This window comes from Gadus chalcogrammus, chromosome 2, assembly GCF_026213295.1.
Source record: "Gadus chalcogrammus isolate NIFS_2021 chromosome 2, NIFS_Gcha_1.0, whole genome shotgun sequence".
NCBI lineage: Eukaryota > Metazoa > Chordata > Actinopteri > Gadiformes > Gadidae > Gadus > Gadus chalcogrammus.
The window spans coordinates 11,262,852-11,286,378 of record NC_079413.1 but is presented as its reverse complement, the minus strand read 5'-3'; the positions used below and the strand labels follow the sequence as shown (position 1 = coordinate 11,286,378).

Genomic DNA, 23,527 nt, shown 5'->3' with positions numbered 1-23,527 from the left:
GCTGTTTTTTCCACACACACTGTGAATTTATTTTTTAAAGTTTGAAACAAATGACATACAGGATATTGTGTTACAAATTACATTTTCCTTCGGAATAGAAGCATAAGTCACTTGGGAGGGTGAAAAAAAAGTGAATACAATTTTTTAAATCATTTAATTCATTAATTTATTTAAAAACATCTCAATAGCACTCTACCAACTCCAAAGGCACAAGCATACTTAGAGCTTAGACCAAATTCATAAAACACTTCCACTAATTGTCTTTCTTCTTCCTCTATTTTTTATCAGTATTTTCTTGTACAAGTAAAATTGTAGCACTATAAAAAAAAAGGTGTCAGGATTTCTTATGGAGTTGAGAATGGCCAGCGATATGTATTAAGCTGTGTTAACGGTAGATCCTGTAACAACGGGGACACACACACACACACACACACACACACACACACACACACACACACACACACACACACACACACACACACACACACAACTTTTCTATTGAAATCCATAACAAATGACAAAAGGCATGGAAGGTGTGATGCAGGGTAAAGAGAAAACAAGTCAAGGGAGGAATTGTGAAGAAAGAGCTGTCCAACAGGTCTTTCTCTTCTCAGAAGCATCTGACACGGATACAGCAGCTCAGTATTACTTGCCACCTGGCGGACGCCACTAAATAAATACATCAATCTCAAGACAAGCAAGAAAGGCCTGTGATAACAATAACCAAAAAACCTTAACATGTTCTGTGACTTCCAGACATATATATTTTCTAATTAAGCTGTGCAAAGAATTGCTTGTGTGTGAGGAAAATAATAATAATAGGAAGAATGCACAGCAAGGATGCTTACAATATGTGACGACACACCACTGTACACATCACAAGTAAAGGCTCTATGAATGTCACAGGAAAGAACCTCATATAGTGTATATATATATATATATATATATACATATACATATACACACACACACACACACACACACACACACACACACACACAAACACACACTCCAATTCTAACTCAGTCCAGCAAAGTCCTCCATGGAAAGCAGAACAGAATAAAAATGTGGGATTAACATACAAGACGAAAATCTTACAATTTGGCACAGTTAGAATGACAGAGTAAAGTAAATAAAGTAAGGCTTAAAACAATGATATGCCACAGGATAAATAGGCCACAGAGGAACCAGGGAAATGGTCAGAAATCAAGCACTCAGACCTCCGAAGTTCCTCTCATTGCACACACAACAGACGTTAAATAAAATGAAGAACGATGGAACGTGGTTTTTGTTGTTGTTTTTTGCAGGAACTACTGGGACCACTTTAAATCACAGGGCGTGAACCAGGTTTGCGATAATTACTCGTAACGACGACAACAAGTAACAATGACAGGCAATGGAAAAAACAAACAAAACATTTCTTAAAGTGGCGACTATAATAAATCTCTTGACAAGTTTATATATCAATGGAAAACATCCACGTGAGGAAGAAAGTAACAAAAAGGATCAACACTTGGCATGACGCAACATCCCACAACTGCACTTGCACATTTACAATATCCAACACACACACACACACACACACACACACACACACACACACACACACACACACACACACACACACACACACACACACACACACACACACACACACACACACAAACACACACACACACACAAACACTTCAGCTCGATGCGACAGCAAAGCAGTGGTTCACACAAGCGTACAGAGAGCACACAGGAGGAATTTGTAAAACATTCACACAATCAAAATCCCTTCTTTTTTTTAAGAATCGTCCGTCATGTACAGAGATACACATTAGCTTAAAAGTGACTGCTAAAGGGGCTGGCAATAACCACTAACTGTCTAGCAGCAGGTTGTCTTTTCTAATGTATCACCTCTCTTCACCAAAAAACAAAAACCTCAAGACTACAACACACGGAAGCAACGTTTCGGAAAGAAAACGACGTGACGCATTATTACGGCAAGACCTTGGACTCCAGGTTTAATTCCAGTTTAAATAAATTTCTTCCCAAGGTGACCCTGGCCAAGGTCAACAAACTATTTGCATCTTGCTTTGCTTCCAATTACCCACAAGGCAATCAGGTGTTATCAACATCTTATCACAGCGACTTATAGTCCCATTCTGTTGCAGCAATGCCGGTCTGACTACCAGTTTGATTGTGCTGGGTAAAAACTCTGCTCTCCCACCCTGTTGGATAGAAAGGGGGATACGGTGCGCCTGAAGAAAAATCGGACCCGGCAAGGTGGAATGTTGGATTCAACGACGGCGGCAGCGGTGGTTGGGGCACGGACATACCCTCCTCTCCCTCCTAACGTTCCATCCGGTACAGGACAATGCGACGCCATGCAAGTGGCCGCCTGGTTAACCAAGCGTCCTCAATGTGGGCTGTCTTTGGGTCAAACCTCGGTCAGTTGTCCGCAGAGTCGGGCGGGAAGAGAACCCGCTGGTCCGTTCTGGCCAGCTTGGCCGGGGGTTCAAGAGATTCCTCCCCCAGCCCGGCGCCGTCTGACTGGAGGGAAAGCTCCTGGCCCTCGTCATCGCTCTCTTCCTCTTCCTCCTCCTCTTCCTCCTCTGTGACAGACATAGAGCTGAAGGTTAGGCGATGCTGATACCCTTGCGGCCCATACCGAGAGTAGGAGATGCTCGTCAGGGTGTTCGGTTTGTAAAGAAAATAGGATTTCTTACCTTTGTCTGGGTCCAGTGGATTTAACATCCTGCCCAAACTGGCAAACTGTGAGGATGAAGATAAATAAAACACATCATCTTCAGCAATCTGGCCTTTTGTGAGAGTGGATGTGTGCGGGATTTAGTGTGTAATTTGTATGTATGTATGTATGTATGTATGCATGTATGTATGTATGCGTGTATGTATGTATGCGTGTATGCATGTATGCGTGTATGCATGTATGCGTGTATGCGTGTATGCATGTATGCGTGTATATATGTGTGTGTGTGTGTGTGTGTGTGTGTGTGTGTGTGTGTGTGTGTGTGTGTGTGTGTGTGTGTGTGTGTGTGTGTGTGTGTGTGTGTATGTATAGGTGTATATGTGTGTGTGTGTGTGTGGACCCGCACTTCTCCCATGACCGCGATGGGGGTCTCCCCTTTAGCCTGGGCTACCCTGTGCTCTATCAGGTAGTACATGTATTCGTCGTACAGCAGCCGGATCAGATGGAAGGAACCAAAGCTTGCCGCACTGCGCAGGGTCAGGTCCCTGATCACCATGGAGCTGAAAGCACAGACGGGTTTGGGAGAGCACATGAAAAAGGAGTCACCAATTGTGAACAAGGCTTCGTCATCCATTTGGGGTTTTTCTATGCATTTCTGAATCAACATCCATTGCAATGCCATTTTCGCTAAAGCAACATTTCCTTAGATGTTGTACATTGAAATGCATAATGTGCCGGTCCTTTACGTAATTCTGTGATCGCGTTATTGCATTTATCCATAAGCCTAGATTACACTTATGTTTCAGAAAGCCACGGTAGTTAGGTCTATGGGTCTTTACGTCGATGCTTGTGTATTCGGTTCTGTGTCTATGCTCGAGAAGACACCAGGCCGCAGCCCTAATGCAAAACTGATATTAACGATAGTCTGACAGAGGAGATAGTATGTCTGTGTTTATGTATTTTGTTTGACAATACATATAAAAAATGAATGCTTTTCTATTGAAATTTAAACAAAATTTGAAAAGGGCATGGAACGTTGGATGCAGGGTGAAGAGGAACTGTAAAAGTGCAGAGGAACTTCTAGAGAGGAACTGAGCAGGAAGAGCTGTCTGGCAGGTCTTTATCTTCTCAGAAACAACTGCCAACAGTCAGTGAGATGCATGCAGCAACAATGCTCAATACCCAACTACAAATGAAATCCAACAATTTAAACACAAATGCTGACCAGACACACATACACCCAGTAGGGCTGAACAAAAATCACTGAAATTACTATTTGTTGGGGTCTACACCAAACGAAACATAATTTCATCCATCTGAAGATAAATATGAAGGTCAGGGATAATCTGCAGTATTTAATTCATTTCGGTGTCCTGAATTTACATTCACACATTTTACCCTTATCACAAAATTGCAGCCCCTGTGATTTTTGATATTGCACTTGGCCATCTTGTGATATTGTTAGCATTTTGATGAATTGTTCAACTCCTTCAAACTGATTCCTTGGTCTTAGGCTCACCTGTAGAAGGACCACTTGAGCAGGAAGAGCTTGGCAGCCTTGGGGAAAGCAGCGCTGTGCTGGTAGGGCTTCAGCACCTGGGACACCACCCCGTCCAGCCAGGCGGCCCACTGCTCCAGGGAGTTCTGCTGCTGCAGCGTGAGCTTGAAGTCCTGCTCCAGCCGCTGCACCACGCGGTCCTCACAGCGGCACACCCAGGACGCCTGCTCCTGCAGGAGTAGGGAGCAGAGGCTAATGAGGAGGAGGGGGGGTGGATTGACACCCCTGGGGGTACTATAGAGTAGTAGTCTTCAACCTACGGGTCTGCATTTTTGGTTATTTAATTGACCTTGTTCAATACAATTGATATTGCAGTGTTGCTTCAACATATGCCTGCTATTTATCACAAAATCACCCAGTTTACAGAATAGGGGGTAAGAAAAGGGCGTAAGAAGAACAAATAATAACTAGATGCAACTATGCATCCGGCAGGGAAAGGTTTTTGTTATATACTCATATGCGCACCAACACTTGCACAGATGCGCGCACACAACCAAGCCTTCTTACGCAGACTTGCGATGGAAATGGAGCATTAGCACTTAGCTTAGAAATTATTCAAATTGACCAAAGTGACGTCATTTTTAGCTACAGAGTTTTTCAGGAACACATATGTTCAGGAGGTTATACCAAGTATCTGAATTTTCATTAATCAGGGTGCACATGCAGAGTGATTAACTGAAACTGGTCAAAGCGGGAAAAAGCTTTTTGGAGACCTCCGTATTCCTGGTCTACATACGGCAATTGAATTTGACATTTCCCCAAAGGTTTGGAACGGTTGATTTTAGAGTTTAGGGTTATGATAAGACCTTTATTTTAGCGTTCAACGAATGACGAATGACTGAAAAGACGTGCAAACATTGAATATTTTTTTACCATTCAGCGAACAAAAGGCAACAGGCTGATTATCATTCAATGACATGCAAATGCAGACTGAAGGGTCATCCACACGCAAATGGCACGCGTTATGGCAGCTACTATTGGTAAATTGAAAATAATAAGAACAAACAGCTTTTTCTGAAACTGACAATTGTGTTCATTTACAGAAGCACCTTAGTGAAATAAACTAAATGCACGGGCTTGTGTGGGGGATGGGGAATGGGAGTGTGCAAGATTGCGGATTGTACATGGCTACATGAGGTGAGAGTTTAAATGTTTTTTTATTTATATATTTTAACCAGAAAAATAGGTAATTGAGAGTAAAAATGTCCTTTCCAAGTGTCCTGGCCAAGACAGGCAGCAGTAGCCTACAGTCACACATAGCCTACACACATAACATGAGAAAAATAAAAATAAACAGTCAGCAGTAGGGAGGGGGGATATAGACATTTCGAGAGGCTCAAGGAGACGGGTAATATACAATTTGAGCAACAAAGTGTGCACACATTTCGGGAAGCTCAAGGAGGAGGGTAATATTACAAGACTAATGTGTAATCTTGTGGTGGACTCCATAGATATAACTCTCCATACTGTGTTGTTGACAAGTTTTAGTTCTGTGCTATAGGGACGCTGTCTCTTTAAGAGTTCCTGGACTTCTTTGATGATATGCCGTTCGGCGCAATGTTTGAATTTGGCGTTTTTTATATGATAAATGAACTACTAACGTCTAACCTGGGAGAGTGGGTTGACGGCGGGGCTTTAAAACAGTCGGAAGGGGGGATATCAATATCGCAAGACATTGCGGGAGGCTCAAAGAGGCGAGTAATATTTAATATACATAATGTTTAGCAAAATAAGTGTAGTTTATAGACATAATGTCTTAGCTGGGAGCAGGGGCAATTCTAGGTTCTGACTTTTGGGGGGGCTCAACTAGGGATTGGAATCGAGAACCGGTTCTTGTTCAGAACCGGTGCCGAGTCAACCGATTCCTTGGAATCATTAGCAAGCCTGCTTAACGATTCCGCTTATCGGTTCCGGTCGCGGCAGATGTGTCAGACGTCACACACACGCTGCTTTGTTTTGGTTCAGAATGCAGCAAACATGGCGCCGCCGAGGAAGAAGCGCATTGTGCGTTCACACCAAACGCGACGGGGGCGACAAGATTCCATACAAAGTGAACATAGAGACGCGTATCGGGCGAGTCTTTCGCGAGAGAAAAACGGCGTCAAGTTTTGATTTGTCGCGCCACACTTTCGCCGTGCACAGGCGAGCGCGTTCACGAGGATTTGTGCCGCGATAAATTCGCTCGAGTTGAAATATTTCAACTTTGACGAGAATTTTGCGTGATGACAGCCAATCAGCATTCAACAGCGTGACAACTGAGTGACATGTGTAACATATCAGCCAATCAGCGTTCAACCGTCAAACTCAGTGCAGTGCAGTCCGGGCTGAACTGCAGCATGGAGGAGAAAGTGATTGTTGCCGTTTGCGACTCCCGGAGCTCTATATATAATAGTATATAATATAATATAATTGTATATATATCATCACGGCCAACAATTCTGTGCGCCACCGGATGGCCGTAGCGTGGGGAGCTTTCATAGGGATTGGGCTTCTCGTGGTTTGTTTACCGGCGTTGCTATGATTTCCAGTCTTGTGTGTTCCAACGGTTTATTAGGTAGGCCCATCTAATAAATCTCTGTCTAATCCATACTTCATTTTGTTTATGTCAGTTGAATTTTGTTACAAGTTGAATGCAAATGAGCACTGTTAGTATTCCAAAAGGCATAAGCTCTTACTTGACTGTTTTCAGTCTGTGTTTTTAGTTTTATGGCACATAATGATGGCATTTGGGCTTAAAAAGCCAAACACATATATATTTTTGTCGAGACCAATTGATTTGAAAATGTACAATTTCCTAATACTAGACGCACTTTTGATCAGATATTAAAGAGATTTAATACAAACAAACACATTTGTACTACCCAATGAGAATCGATAAGAGAATCGATAAGGAATCGGATCGATAAACAGAATCGGAATCGGAATCGTGAAATTCTTTTCAATTCCCATCCCTAAGCTCTACCCCAGGAAGCCACAGGGGTCTTTGAAGTATATAAAGTCCTGTGCAAGATTTTTTTATTCCACAACCTTTATTTTCTTAGTTACTATGCTGTTGTATGTCTAAGCCAATAGCTGGCAGTGTCAGCTAAATAATGCAGTTCTGAACCACTAAAGTGAAAAAAGGAAAAAAGACTGTTTGGATGAAGGAATAATCAATGGATGTGAACTGTAATAACAAATTTGACGTATATTCAATTTCCTTTGTGTAAGTTTCACTCAAAAATGACCATATTTCCCCCTTTTTTTATTTACACAGTTACTGAAATTGGTACAACATGTACTAGATTAATAATATATACATACCTACCACTATTTCGGGGGCACTAAACTATGTTGTCTCATTTTCAGGGAACCATACATTTTTATAATACTTCAGATGCAAAAAAAATCTTGTTCTGATGCAAAAAAAAAGGGTGCTAATTTTCAGTTAAAAAAAAAATGGTGGCATTATTTTATCAGCTGAGGGCGTGTTCCAGTCATTCCCCCCCTAGGAGACAGACATTTTTTCACGCCCTCCCTGAATTGAAATAGCCTACTATTGAGAACCAGCTGATATTTATTTATTTAGATTAATAAAGTTAGCGGAGATAACATCTGCAACAATTTCCAAGTTCAGTTTATTAACTAAATTTGTAACATTTAAACAAGACTGCTAAGTCTGTGTGGATCTCAAATCAGAGAAACAAGAGCAAATTATTCACTTGGGTTTGCATTTAATTCCAAATATTTTTAAACAGTAAACATTGGTCCCTTGTCAGCTTCATCAGCTTATTCCCTTTCAAAAAAATAATGTATGTTCATCCTTCAAGCATGAATAAAGACACCAAGTCCCTCTGTCATGACTTTGTAAGATCAAAATTCTTGTAAAACTTCTGACCCTTGGTATCATGTTTATTTAAAATAAAATATGTAACTTATTAAAATAAATAAGTAAATAAGACACTAGGGTGCACTCACACTAGGCCATCTGCCCGTGGCCGTTGGCCGTTTTTACACCTAACCGTGCTCAACTGGCCCCATTGTTCTCTGGCCTGCAAGTCCCGTCTGACACCTTTAATCAGCTGAGGGCGTTTTCCTGAGTCTCATAGTATTAGAACATGTTGTACTTGTTGATTAGCTCACGTTGTTATGGCAATGAATATGCCCTCAGCTGATAAAATAATGCCAACGTTTTATTTTAACTGAAAATTAGCACCCATGTCAACTTCTACTGCTCCTTGCACCTTATCATGCTTATCATGCTACGCAGCATTACAAGCCTCTGCCGACTAAGACATGAAGCAATTCAAGATGAGGCATGGATAGAATCGCCTTGTGGTCAATTGTCATTTAATAGACATCTGACAGATTATGTCAAGGTTTTAAAATTATTATTATTATTATTACCTGGTCATGTTATAACACAGCTGGAAATCTTGGATTTACTGATAAAGACTAGCTAGCCTTTTTGACAGACAAAACAGCAGAAACTATGTTAAGTGCGTTTGTGCTGCATTTTTGGTTTTGTCAAACAGGAGACGCCCACCCACCAATAAGAGGTTAGAGATTCCTGCAGGAAGGTTGCGCTCAAAGCCCATTTGAGCCTGTTCATGAGTGTACGCTGTACTGCATCCATTCTCTCATTGTTTGTGTAAAAAATAAAGGACGAAACGATAGGGTGGGCTAAGGCAAGTCCTGCCGTTCTACTTCTACGTCAGCGCGAACTGTGTGTGCAGTGTGTTTGCGGTGTGTGTGTGCGTGCTTGCGGTGTGGGTGCGTGCGTGCGTGCTGTGTGTGTGAGCTGTGGGCTGCTTGGCACATGCGCACTTGACCAAGTATGGAGGAGCAACTAGTCCGAAAGGGCTGCTAATATAGTGATAAAATAAATTATGCATTATGATAATAAGTAGCACTAAACATACTAGTATTTAGTACAGGACAAAGAAATCAGCTCTGGCATTTTGGCCAAGACCGGCCAAAATCTTTTTCAAAGTCTATTTCTGTACTTGAAGTAAATAATCATTACTATTTACAGCCATTCCCAAGTTTCATAACCATTAATCCTGACCCCAGTTACAAAAAATTAGCCTAGAAAAAATACATATGTTTGGCCACCAGAGGGATCAGTGACCTGATCAATGATCAACAATGACAGGGGCGTCGCAAGCAATGGAAAACATTCGGGGCTGTAGCCCAGAAGTCAGAGTCCTTTTAAAACGGGGGTTCGGGGGTTTTCCCCCGAGAAAATCGGGCTTATGAACATTCAATTGTAAGGTAGTTTGAGAGGTAAAGGAAAGACCAATCGTGATGACTGACTCACGTGAGGGCCGGCCCACTGAGCAGGGGCGGATGGTGTATAGGGGCGATTTGGGCGACGCACTACCAACTGGGAGAAAGAGGATTTTTTTTCTAACAAATTCTATCACAGCAAAAGTGGTTTTCAGTGTTCTAGACATATTATCTGTCATTGTCCAATCAGAATCGTCATATTCAAGCCGCGTTTCAAATGGTCCCGCCTCTCTGGGCGAATTCATTGACGTGGAAAATCGCCCAAGGATTCTCCCATTGACTGTCATGTTAAAACTTTTTTTTTCGGAAAATGAGCCTTCAATGCATTTCCAATAGGGATTTGGGACGCGCCCTAACGTGCTTGCGTCATTGTGGCAAAGAGCGCAAAGGGCTTTCTTCGATCAAGTCACTTGCTAACCCAATAAAAAAGCGGTCGCACGACGACATTCTGTACCAGAAGCTCCAGAAGAAGGACATTGATGCATGGGCCCTCGAGAGCTTTACAAGCAGTGTGCAGACCATTAGGTAAGATAACATTTATATTATTTGATCCTTCTCAAAGCAAAGCTTTGTTATGAGAACATATGCATGAAAGGAGACTGTATTTGTGTTATTTTTTTATAATATATGTTATTTTTTTATAATATATTGCCAGTGGTGTAATCTAGCATGCTTTACTCTGTGCTCCCTGGACATCCTGGTTAGGCGAGGCACAATGGATAGTTTAAAAAACAGTGTTTAACACTAACATTATGCATCCCTGCCCATTTTAAGTGGGTATACTCATCATGCCTTCAGTGTGTCTTGAACAACCACACATAAAAGGTTGCCCATATTGTATTGATAGTTTATCGTATTTGTCTAAATGCATTCTTGACTGTAGATAGATTTATGAGTGAAGTTACCAACACAATAGATTAAAAAAACAGTGTTTAACACTAACATTATGCATTCCTGCCCACTTTAAGTTGGTATGCTGACATATTTTTACTGGATAAAGTGTGAACATTTGCATCACGTAGACTACAGTACTATACACAGCCTAACAAACACATTATTGGTTTGTTTGCATTCAGAGACTCTGACCAGCTGCAAGAGCCATCAGGAAACGACAGACCAAGGACGGCTTTGACAGAAGAGGCGAAGCAGAGGCTGTCTGAAGAGGTCTGCGACATCATCCTGGCTCACACCAAAGCGAGGTTCTCTTTAACTGGCCACCTTGTGAGTGCTACCTTAGCACAAGGAAATATGTTTGAAAGGTACTGCCAATCATTTCCTGCTGATGCTCTGAATGCCACTGTGAAGGCATATCCCACGCTGAACAAGGCAAAGCTCAAGACGGAACTGTCTCTGATCTATGAGAATCCTGAATCAAGTGTGCAGCTTCAGTGTGCATATTGTATGTAGTTCTCTGCAAACCTATGGTGGCATCATGCCTTCAGTGTGTCTTGAACAACCACACATGAAAGGTTGCACATATTATATTGATATTTTATCGTATTTGTCTAAATGCATACTTGACTGTAGATAGATTTATGAGGGAAGTTACCAACACAATAGATTGACTGTAACACACTCACTCACACTCTCACTCTCACACAAACAAATATAGAGACAGAGAGAGAATGTTAACTTGTGTATAATTCCCAATTATTGTTGATGTATTTGCACATTTAATCTTGCGGAATTCTACGAGGCAAATAAATTAAGTTTAAACTTAGTTCCCCGGCTCCATTTGTTTTTGTAAGGAAATGTGCTATTTTGTCTTTATTATTTTGTCAGAATGCACCAGAATGCTTAATTTGTATGGGAAAATCACAAAAAAATCTTCGGGGGGAGGATGCCCACAGACCCCCCTTCAGGGGTTTGGTTTACAAATTTTCAGCCCCCCCTAAAATAAAATTCACCAGCCGCCACTGCTACTGAGTAGGTATATTTTTACGTTAAGGATACAGTCGTAAAAGAAGAAGAAGTTCGAAGCGCGAAGTGAACGTCCAAATGCCATGGCACCACTGAAAGATAAGTAGGCTACAACCTGAAATTCAAGCTGTCAGTTGTCAAATTTGCTGAACAAAATGTTAATCTTCAATAATTGTTCATAGTCAACTTATATATTAGTCCATTTAGGTTTCATCAGCATAACCATACAGCATCGCCATATAAGCGGGAAAACACGGCACACGCAAAGTACATCCATGGAATCAGCCATTCAAAGGCAGTCTGCATGTATGACCCCTGGATGGCAGGGGATGTGGACAAGGAATACATCGCAGGAGGGAACACGAGAGCCCCAGCTCGCCGCATACTATTAACCTGGGTGCTTAAAGCGTGGAACAAGCTGGATACGAAGTGTGTGTGTGCGTGTGAGTGTGTGTGGGGGTCCGAGAGGGGCTTCCTGTGTTTGTGCGCTGCTCTCGCTCATTATTCCCCCTCTCGATGACATGACCTCCAGCAGGAAGAGCACACACCCTACTGACCACACGCAGAGCTGTGTGTGTGTGTGTGTGTGTGTGTGTGTGTGTGTGTGTGTGTGTGTGTGTGTGTGTGTGTGTGTGTGTGTGTGTGTGTGTGTGTGTGTGTGTGTGTGTGTGTGTGTGGTATTTATCTGTTGAAGTTTCCACTTTCCAAAGCTTTCTACACATTACTTACCGAGCCTGGTGCCGCGCATCGTACGATTATATAAAAGATTTTGTTATACATAAAAAACAAAACAAGGGGCAGTCAGATAAACTAATTGTAAGAAGAAATATATATATAGTTGTGTCGTCAGCCAAAAAAAAGCACGTTGGCCAACCAGGAAAGTGCCCGGTATGCTCGATTTAATTGCATTCTTTCACATCAGTTTATTGAGATTAGGTCTCAGAATGATACTGCTATTATTGTTGGACTCAATAGGGATCCATTTGAATATAATGGCGGTCCCAACAACAACCACCCTATGTTCGACAAATATCTATTCATAAAGCAAGTGAAACAGGAAGTACAGTTTAAGCCTTTCATTGTGTATCTAGGATAAATATTGACATTGTAAGGCTCCACTACTGTTGTACTCAATTATATCGAAAATATGTTTTAATAAATATCCGTTGAATGTTTGAACAAAGTTTATAAAGATAAACATGTACAGTGTAACTTTAAAATATTTAAAATTATATAAAGTATAAAATATAGAAAAATGCATTATTTTTTTTTAAATTGGAATAGAAAAATGATGGTTAGTCCTAAAGTAGTCATGTCCCAAAGTTTGTAGAGAATAACACAGAAAGAAAGCATAATAAGACCTAAGAAAAACAGTAATTGAGCGCGCGCTGACTATGAGATATGACTTATAATTCTTAACACTTATAGGAGGCAACTTGACTCTTGTAATGGACATTTGAATGAATGTGTAATGATTTGTAAAAATGCGTACATATTTATGAACCCTGCGGTTTTCTGGATAAAAGCACTGTAATGTTTACATTTCTCAACTGATTTCAAGTGGTTGTTTTTGGTTGTTTGTAACGTGGAAAGAAAAGCTATGTCTCCAGTTACTTCTCGATAATAGATTATACTGTAGCGTCTAGCAGCTATAATCACTTCTAGACGCTCAAGACAGGACTGTGTATCAACGTTAGGCTGATATGAAGTGAATTACTTTTGTGGAGGAAACTAAATCATTGTACTGTTGGGTCATGTTAGAGCTAGCTGATTTTCCTTGGTTAATACTTGGGGATAATTCCCTTTATAATATAATTGAATTAATTTAACATAAATATTGTTATTTATTGTTAATAATTACGAAATATGAAGTAACACAATAATTATTATTATAATTATTATTATTATAATAATAATAATTACTATTATTATTGGTTAGGGTTAGGCTTTTAGAAATACATTAAAGGTATTTATATTTGTGTGAAGCATTAAACTTGGAATCATACATGATTAGATTTGTACAAATCATCATTCAAATGTCAATTTACAAGGCACAAGTAAACTTTTCACTAGACACAAGTTGACTCTTGTGACTATTATTAATAATTATGATACCAATCTCTCTCCATAGTGGCGTACCTGTACGTTAGCAAAGTCCACGCGGTTGAGGTCGGAGAGCATCTGGTTGATCTGAGCGGTGTTCTGCAGCACAGCGCGGGCTGCCTGGGCCAGGTGGTTCAGGCTGGTGTAGCGACGCAGCGTCTGGGCAAAGGCACTGGCGGACGTCACCTGGCCACAGGAAGGAACTTGAGGTAAGACCCTAGCCACCCACCTGGGGCAGGCGTGGATATAGTGGTCGGAGCTCGTTGCTGACCTTTCTCCGTGCCAACACTGTGCTTCTGAGTTTGACTTTTTAGGGAAAAACTGATATTTATTTTGTTTGTGTTGCAGAACTGATTTTGCCACACGATATCAACTACACCTACCATCTTCTATTTGAATGTGTGAAGTGTGATATTGGCTGCTATTATTTGGTCAGTCGGCAAACCTGTCGTGCTATGTGTGAAAGCCTGAATGTGATCCGTTGAATTTTAATTCAAAAATAAAAATGACACTAAGGGACTTTTTACTCGCATATGCTAGACAAATGGTTACACTGTAGAGGCTAAAGATATACAAGTACATCTGCACCCGCAAACACAGGCAAACCCAAGCACACACATGTTAACACACACACGTACACACACATGGGGAGGGTACCTTGATGCGGACCATTTCTTCAGGGATGTTCATCATGGCGTTGGTCAGCCAGCTCTCCAGACTCTTGGCGAAGTTACGGATGGCTTGTGTTAAGGCACCTAGAGAAAATAATATAACTGGTTCCCCTGCAGTCATCGCCAGATCGTGCTTCGAACATCAGTGGTAGATATACCTGGCTTCAGTATTTTCTAAATCACCAACTAGTCGGTGTTCTCCGGTTGAAATCGAACCTTTGTTGCCTTTTGCCGATAGTTTTGTGGATCAACACCTCCAGCCTGCCGGCCTCACTCCCTCCAGCCTGAAGCTCCCCACGCTCCAACTGGCCCCCTGCCTCACCCCTGGTCTACTCCAAGGCCCAATCCAATTTCTACCCCTTACCCCTTCCCCTTACCCCTCCCCCTTGTTTTGAAGGGGTAAGGGGAAGGGGTAAGGGGTAGATCCCCTGGATGTGAGGGATTGATGTGAGGCCTTGATGTAACCCCTGGAGGTGAAACCTGGATATGAGGTCTGGATGTGAAGCATGGCTTTGAGGCCTGGATGTGAATCATGGTACTTAAGCCTGATTTTGAGGCTTGGATGTGAGGTCTGGATTGGAGGAATGGATGTGAGGCCAGGGAGTGAGGCCTGGCAGTGAGGCCTGGATGTAAGGCCTGGATGTAAGGCCTGGATGTAAGGCCTGGATGTAAGGCCTGGATTGGAGGAATGGAAGGGAGTCGTGGATGTGAGGCCTGTGGGCGCTGACACGGTCTTACTGGGTATGGGCCTGAGGACGTCAGGGATGAGGATCTCCACCAGCGCCTGGTACAGGCTGTTGTCACAGTCTCGGCTCCACCGCAGCACCGGCTCGTACTTACAGAGGACCACCAGACAGGACTTGGGCAGACGCTTCTCAGACTCGTCGTGGCTGGACAAGAGAGAGACAGAGATGGAAAGGTTACAACGCAAGTGACCTGGAGAAGTTTGGACCCAGGTGTGTGTGTGTGTGTGTGTGTGTGTGTGTGTGTGTGTGTGTGTGTGTGTGTGTGTGTGTGTGTGTGTGTGTGTGTGTGTGTGTGTGTGTGTGTGTGTGTGTGTATCTTACACGGCCAGTGCAGCAGAGTCGGCAGGCTGATTCTGGCTGAACCTCCAGAAGGTCTTCCAAAGTGTCTCAACCAACGTGAACTGCAGGTTGACGATCACATCCAGGATTGCCTGGATCAAGAACACGGATCAGCTGACACTTAATTAATAACTAGTCATTCATATAGGACAAACATATTGTTATGAAATTATGGAATCATTATGAAAACACCCTGCCATCTTTTTTTTTTTACTTTGTCTGAATATTCTCTCCCTGCTCTTTGTCTGTCGCGAGACCACAAGTTCCGGCTGTCTACCAGCGTTCGCGGCCATTTGGGCCTGAGGTAGTCCCTTTCACCAACCACAAGGTCCAAGGTAGGATGGACGGTTAATTTACATTACATTTACATTTAGGGCATTTAGCAGACGTTTTTTTATCCAAAGCGACTTGCAATTCACAATGGATGTTGAGCCCTGGTTTACCTCACAGTGTTCTCTGTAGAGCAGCTGGAAGCTCTTGATGTGCTCCAGCTCTACGCCCTCGGGCAGAGCCTTCCCTTGCAGGTCGATGTCCGGAAACTCTGGCAGGGCTCTGGATGCATCTGGAGACAAGAGAGGAAACCCCTTTAAAACCAGAAGCAAGCACAACAGCAGAACCAGTAGCGATTTTCTAACTTGAAAACAGCAGTGATTCCAAGGACGCATTCATGAACCACGAAAGCCAAGCATACTCAGACTGCGTGGTATGTGGTGATGTTCTGACTAATGATTCCATCGCAAACATCATCTTAAAACCGAACACGCAGTGCTGAAAGACAAACTTTAATAGTCGGGGACATCTTCATTGTTCGCTCGGACAACAGTTCCGCGAATATTTCTCAGTGGCAGCTGAAGCGAACAACTGGATGAGAAACCTGTTCAGCATCGAAAACCTTGGAAATGCCAGAGGCCTTCACTGTTGGTAAGCAGGAGACATTAACAGAATTTTCATGCTACGAAACATTGAAGTCTGCTTTCAGATGCGGTCTTTGCGACAGCAACGAAGTGAATACCCTGTGCTTTCTCCTTTATGTGACCACATATCCATGCGAGAAAGCCTTCTCGTCACTTTCCATCATAAAAAAACGAAAACAGAAGCAGGATGGATGCTGAGCCGCACCTGAGACTGAAGCTGACCTTGATTGATCCAGACATCGCAGGACTGTGTTTGTAGAGGCAGGCGCACCCTTCTCATTAGGCTTATGGAATTTCAGTTATCAACGTGCTGGCCAACTTTTAACATTATTTGTATTTAGCCTAACAGTGTGTTTGTGAAAAAACTGTTGTTAATCATGTCACTTGCTCTCTGTGTGTGTGTGTGTGTGTGTGTGTGTGTGTGTGTGTGTGTGTGTGTGTGTGTGTGTGTGTGTGTGTGTGTGTGTGTGTGTGTGTGTGTGTGTGTGTGTGGGTGTGTGTGTGGGTTGTTATTTTATAACATCTGTCATAATGGTGGTACTTGGGGAGACAAATATGAGGCTGTACGCGGTATAAAAAGTTTGAGAACCACTGGTGTAGCGAATGGCTGTTTGTGGAGAAGTTTTGGAGACGTACATTTATTTTTGTTGATCCTGTTCAATAACTAAAATAAGCTATTGCTCTCTCATAAAAAGTTGTGTCCGAAAGTTAACTGTTGCAATACAACTGCAGGCCTTTATGTTATCAAAAGCAGGCTATTTTCACGTGCTACAGTGCAAGTAAACGTTTGCTAGTATCGTTAACTACTATAGACGTTAGGAACCTTCTGCACTTTACCATGGGACCTAATTAAGTGCAGTTATTAATAACACCTGCATAAGAGATATTCTCAATTCCATTCTTTAATTTTTACTTAAACTGAAAATCTACAATACAAAACAATAAAGGAAAAAATAATAATATTGTGGGGAGAATATACTATATAAACTCTAATTAAAGAATGCTCATAGGATTCATACATCTGTAGTATTATGAAATAAACGGTCTCATAATCGTGAGACCGTTAAACGGTGGTTAGTCCTACCATCAAAATCGATCTTGTTGCTTCCCTAGTGTGGACTAGGTGTCATCAGCCATGTGAGAACTCACCGAGGAACTGTTGGTACTGCTGAACCTGGGCGCTGATGTCAGACAGCCCGGCCCCGTGTGGCTGCTGCTGTTGCCCCGCCCCTGATCCTGTGCCGTTGGTCATTCCCTCTATCTTCTGCACCGGTTTCAACCTATGTCAGGATGCCAGAGTGGTTATCAAGTTACACTTGTCTTTGAGGCGAAGGTCATCATGGATGCATTTAGGGAGCAGGATACTCTAGTGGTTAGGACTCTGAGCAGTTCGGGTTGGAAGCCCAATGTCCTCAGTCTACCTGTAGGCATCCTTGAGAAAGATTCCAAACCCACATTTGGTCATTATCTATGTAGCTTTGGATACAAGCGCCTGATAGTGGTAGCACTAAATGGCCATAGCAAATAGTTGTAGTCTGTAGTATGGAATTAATCGCCAGCTCCCACCATTTCCTGTGTGTGAGAGAGCCTATAGGACAGCGTGTAATGAACCACCATATTGGCATGCAGTTTGGGTACCTCTGCTTCTGGGAGAAAGGCTGCTGCCTCATGGCCAGGTGCTGTTGGTCCTCCATCAGCCGAATGAGAGAGGAGCTGGCCTTGATCCTCAGGCCGTAATAGTGGTACTTCGAGTTACCCCTGACGTGGGGAGAAGAAACACAAGGATCTTATGTGCAGAATTGCGTGTATGCACTGCTGTGCTCATCTGCAAGAGTCTCCAGTTTTCAATGGCATACTTTTTTTCATCTGTATATGTATATATACACAGTATACTGTTTGTGTATTCTTTTGTATGCATCAATATATTCGATCTATAAACAGGTCTGTTCAAGAATGACTCATTTGCATCCGCCATGAGCCATGGACTTAAGTCTGCCCTCTTAAAGCAAGGATAAAACCATTTCACACTGGGCTGGAAACCTCACTACAATAAAAGGCATTGCTGGAGTAATACTGCGATTTGTACGTGATTTTCATGTACATGTCTCTCTTACCGTGTGCCAAGGCGGCGCGTGCGCAGCCCCATGAAGACAGACCGGATTAGCTTGCCGAAGGAGGCGGCGTTGACGGGCTCCAGCTTCTGCTCCTGGCAGTGCAGCAGGTAGTGGCAGTAGAGCGTGGAGCGGGGCAGACTAACGCCTTCAGCTGTCTCGTAGTTGTCCAGCAACCACTGTACCTGGCACACAGGCAGAGGCAGGCAGCCAGGCTGCAGCAGTTAGCAAAGGGAGGCAAGGGCGGGGGATTGGAAGAAGATTACACTAAATATATAAAGTCAAGATACATAAGCGGGAAGCCTGCGCACTGAGTTGGCAGGCAAACATTGGAACAAATAGGAGGTTTAAATAAATTCAGACGGGATCAAAACAAAGTAATGCGTTTACAAATTTTGTTTATCCTGGGATGCATTTTTTCAAAACAAAAACATGATGCATGATAACTGTAAGAGATAATTGTTGTTTGCATGCTGTGGCATACAATGTTGGTATGCAATGAGATTGATAGGGCAATAATCAAATCACGTGTTATGAAATTTGGAATGAGTCCCATGCAATTGATAGGAAGCATGATGAGGTCATGGTTGTGTTGACCATAAGAAGCGAATCAAAGTTAAAAGATTACAGTTAACATAACAACTTTTGGCATTACCACAAGTGCGCACAAAGTGTACTAATGTTATCCAGATCAACTTTTCCACTTATATCCACACTTCAGAAGCACCTACTGTGCTTCCTGCTGGACTTCAACACAACGATGAAATCATCAGCCTGCACCACCAGAACTTCACAGGGTGGGAGGGGGGGAACCAACAAACAAGATGAGGGAATGGGCTCCAATGCTTGGCACCTCTGCATACCTTCTTGTCTGCCGATGGCAAGTTACTCTCCTCCCCCTCGGTAATACTCACGGTGGCCGGGGAGGCTCGGGCTGCGAGCGAGTAGCTCTGCCCGTTTCCACCTGACCCTCCTCCTCCTCCACCTCCACCTCCACCTCCACCTCCAGCCCCTCCCACGCTGCCACCACTGCTGTTGCTGCTCCCGCTCAGCATGTAGCCCCCCTGGATCACGTAGCTCCCAGCGGCCACGCCGCCGTTGGTGCCGGCCCCGTCTGCCCCACCGTTGGCCCCGGACGCCACCGCAACGGACCCCGCCACGGCCTCCGCGGCCCCCGCCGCCACGCTGGCTGGCTGGGCCACGAACATGGACACGCCCCCCGTGGAACCGGCCGTGACAGACACGGTGAGGGGGGTGCCGGGGGTGGAGGCCTGGGTGGTGCTGGCCTCGTAGTACTGGGACGCCGTCGTCTGGGTGTAGAGGGGCGCGTCGGCATAGGAGAAGCTACCGGAGCGGCGTGCCAGTAGGCGAGAGAAAGGAGGAGGGGGAGGGTGGAGGCAGTAAGGGAGTGGCCCTGCCAGGAGGGCCACGCCCCCCCCCCCCCCCCCTCCAAAACATGCGTAACAGGCTGGCCCTGTGTGTGTGTGTGTGTGTGTGTGTGTGTGTGTGTGTGTGTGTGTGTGTGTGTGTGTGTGTGTGTGTGTGTGTGTGTGTGTGTGTGTGTGGATTCTTACATAGTACTGGTGGTGTAGTTTGTGTCTCCTCCTTCCACATACTGAACCTGGTTGGTGTACACGTGTTGCACCTGGGTCAGTTGCTGCTGCACCTGACGAACACACACACACAAACACACACACACGTACAGCATTACTACACTAACAAAGTGAACCTCCAAGGTTAATTTGCATCCTCGTCCCCACCTTAGTAAAATAGCAAAACTGACTTCCTCACTTCCTCCTCCCTCCCTCTCTTTGTCTCACCCTTGTTCCCTTCTCTCTCTACCACATACTTGGGATTGTTCTTGCTGTCTCCCTTTTATCCTATCCCTTTGTATCCCTCCCTCCCTTCACCTTGCTCCCCTAACCTACTCTGAGCAGCATGGCATCGTCCAGCAGCAACACTCGCCTAAGAAGCCGGCCTCTGGTCCTTCGAAGCCTCCCACTATCTCTACCTCCAGGCCTGGCTCAGAGAACAGGTCAAGGGCATAGAGACCAGGCAAGGCAGGCTACAGTTGACCCGCTTTTCTGCTCCGGTAGAGCTGGAAGCCAGTACTGGTAAAGTTTAACCCACACAAGGGATTATTTGTTATGGTTTGTTTTCCTTAAATCAATCTACAATGCCTTCTGATGTGAGTGGTTAAGTTCTGGAAGCTGCAACTCCTATGCTATGAGTACTGGGGCCTGCATTGATCTGCTTTGCCTGCGCATTGGGCGGAGAAGACAGAATATGAAAGTAAGAGCACTCCCTTGTATTTTGACTAACACATGTGTATTAGCCGTGTGCAGCAGCACAATTAATGAGGGGACTTTCTCTGAAAACCTAGAATTGATCACCAATGGACCTTAGATATAGATTGAGGCAAACAGTAGTTTGGTGTTTGAAAGGTGGTAGGTGTGTTTTTGCCTTCATTTGGGTTTACCTCTTGGCTGATATGGACCGGCTGTAGACTTGTGACCGTGAGCTGGGTGCCCGGTTCAGCCTTTGCTATCTGAGAGGTAGCCTGCACAACGGACCGCTGGAGGATCATCACAGACAAAACACTTTACACAACACCGCCCCCTGCCACGTTCATGCCCGGCCGCTATGCAGGCACGTTACATCGGAGCCCCTTGGGCAGGCTGTTTGTGTGTGTGTGTGTGTGTGTGTGTGTGTATGCGTGTGGATGTGCGTGTGCTTTCACCTGCTGAGCAGTCTGCACCTGTTGGACCACCTGTGTGGGAACGCCTGTTTGGACCACAACTGGAGGGGGGCTGGAGTCTGAAACGCTGTCGCTGGAGTGGAGGGATCCCTCTGGCCAAGAAAGAGGAAATGGAGGATTTCAGTTCTGTAAATGAACTACTGGGCACTTGTCTCCTGGACCGGCCAATTTACGTAGCAACCCGTGGACGTAGTTTCAATATGAATTTATCAGAGACACACTTCCCTAAAGCATCTGGCTAACTTCACTGCTAGAAGGAAATGTGTCGACTTTAGCAAAATATTTTGTAGTTTCATTACGTTTGTAAATTAAACAATGCACAAGGTCTCTCACATTTTGTCATGCACAAACTTTAAGGGGGTAATTGAATGGGTTATTATTGACCTATACATTAACCTGTCAGATCTGGCCTTACCTGTGACGGTGACCACAATGTACTGTGGCGTGCTTTGAGCGTGGCCCGTCTGTGTGGGGGAGCCCTGGATTTCTGCGGTCACATACTGGGTCTGGGCCACAACCGCCGTTTGGGGGGCCTGGACTGCCGGCTTCTGCCCATCGATGGTGGGGCTCTGGGCCTCGCCGGACGCCCCTGTACCCCCTGGCGTGCTGGCAGTGGGGGACGTCTGGATCTCAGCCAGGTACTGAGTGGTGGTGGTGGTGGAGGTGGCCACCTCCACCGACGACATGGAAACACCAGGGCCCCCTTGGGGTAGACTCGCCGGCTGTGTCTCTCCCACATAGCCTGAGGTGGCCATGGCTCCACCTGGGAATCCCCACTGGTAAGGCAAATGCAACCATGTAAAACAATATTAATAATAATGTTTATTAAACACTTAGAAATTCCCATTTTTGTATCACACCTGTCTAAAACACCTTTTTTCTAGCCTAAAAGTGAATTCATGAAAAAAAACCGTTTTGAGGAGAGGTACCTGGAAAGCTAATCATTTCCTGTGCTAAAAATATTATTATTGTATGAAATGTTAATCGTTTTTATATTATTACCACTACTATCATCATAGATACTACCAATAAAATACATTAAAGTGAAAGTTTAATTCCTTTTATCATTCTGACTAATATTAATGGATAATACTTGAGGCAGTGCAGTGTCGCATTACCTGTAATATGATCACAATATACACAGTTAATATATTAAATGGCTTTCCTGACAGCATTGCCAGTCCTTTAATGAATGGGCTAGTTCGTGTTTTACAGTTGCAGTTGTAGTTTTACTTAGGAGTATGAATAAAGTCTAATCTACAGACTTATAAATACAAAAAAAGATGACTCCAAACTGCTTTGAGGAATGGAATTGTACGCACCTACAAAGTAAAAACGCCCTTCCCTGCCACGCCCCTTCCCTATTCAACTTCTGACAATTTACGTTGTGGAGTCGTGGCTTTCAGCTTTGAACGGATTTCAAAATAAGCGTAGCATCAAATCAACACCCGAAGAACAAAAGGTGCAACATAACATGTATCCCATTCCGTTCTGGTTTTAATAATGGCAACAAAGTTGGCCGCATGTAGAAGATAGCTGGAGATCAGCAAATGGCAAATTCAACCAAACTAATCAAAGCATTTTATAGCGGAATACCATCTAACTGTGGCAGTTAATCGGTTATTGGAGACAAGAAACATGGGCTTTCCCCGCTGATCATGAATATCAGCACATGTCGTCCTATCCTAACAGCAGCAATGAATGTACAGCCAACATAATGGCTAACCTAAGCATTGATAATAATAAATCTGGTCTCTATAACAACCGCCATTTTGTACCCTTTGCATTTGACATCGCCATAACAACGGCCTGCCTGAGCATGCATTCGAGGAAGCGTCGGCATGGCAAGCACATTACAATGTACACCGAATGCATAGCGAGCACAAATCCACACGGTCAACGCTTAGGCAAGGGTGATTATTATAATCAAGCTGCTAGCTAACCGGCTAACTTTAGCTTACATTACAATCATGTTATGGCTACTGAATGACGGCGTAATGTTAATTTAAAGACCGCCTGGAATTCATATATTTAAAATATCCTTAGAGCTTCACCTCTTTTTCCGAATGAACTTTCCAGCGGTAAATTGTTTTTAATTTTAAGGATTCGTTTGTTGTTGTTGATTCGCGTTGCTGGGGTTCTTGTCGCCAGGGCTACCGCGGCTATGGCGCTTCGTCCTCACCAGGGCAACTGTTGCTACCCACTCGCTTTCTTCCCTCCCCCTTCATTGTTCTGATTGGCCAAGCGCTCAGAATTTCTGTTAAAGAGAAACGACAGCTCGTATCGATACAATGCATTTCTAAACGGTGTCGAAAACCGTATATTAATCGTTATAGCTATGGCAGAATCTATGAAAGGGAAATTCATTGAGTCTTTGTTGGGCGTGTCAGAATTCTGCATTACGTGAATTCCTACAATGCGTCTCAGTGTTGTGTTATATTCAT

At 43.7% G+C, this 23,527-nt stretch overlaps 1 protein-coding gene across 1 annotated transcript; it reads right to left on the bottom strand.

The window, feature by feature from the left end:
- Positions 1-9: 9 nt before the first annotated feature.
- On the bottom strand, positions 10-23,277 carry rfx1a (regulatory factor X, 1a (influences HLA class II expression)). Its single transcript, XM_056580641.1, has 19 exons — positions 23,138-23,277; positions 21,499-21,859; positions 21,066-21,175; positions 20,805-20,900; positions 19,900-19,991; positions 19,356-19,669; positions 19,189-19,316; positions 18,329-18,510; positions 17,853-17,972; positions 17,364-17,494; positions 15,744-15,862; positions 15,283-15,392; positions 14,954-15,105; positions 14,202-14,299; positions 13,581-13,730; positions 4,215-4,423; positions 3,102-3,255; positions 2,715-2,760; positions 10-2,600 (listed from the first exon to the last, which is right to left on the bottom strand). The coding sequence occupies exons 2-19, from the start codon at positions 21,836-21,838 to the stop codon at positions 2,437-2,439; spliced, it is 2,715 nt and encodes a 904-aa protein (XP_056436616.1). The 5' UTR covers positions 21,839-21,859; positions 23,138-23,277; the 3' UTR covers positions 10-2,436.
- Between the last annotated feature and the right edge of the window lie 250 nt (positions 23,278-23,527).

Coding starts and splice junctions, on each gene's coding strand:
- rfx1a (XM_056580641.1), bottom strand. CDS start 21,838: ATGGCCACCTCAGGCTATGTGGGAGAGACACAGCCGGCGAGTCTACCC. Junction 19,670..19,899: donor AACTACACCACCAGTACTAT/GTAAGAATCCAC, acceptor CCGCTCCGGTAG/CTTCTCCTATGCCGACGCGC. Junction 18,511..19,188: donor TGCCATCGGCAGACAAGAAG/GTATGCAGAGGT, acceptor CCTGTGTGCCAG/GTACAGTGGTTGCTGGACAA.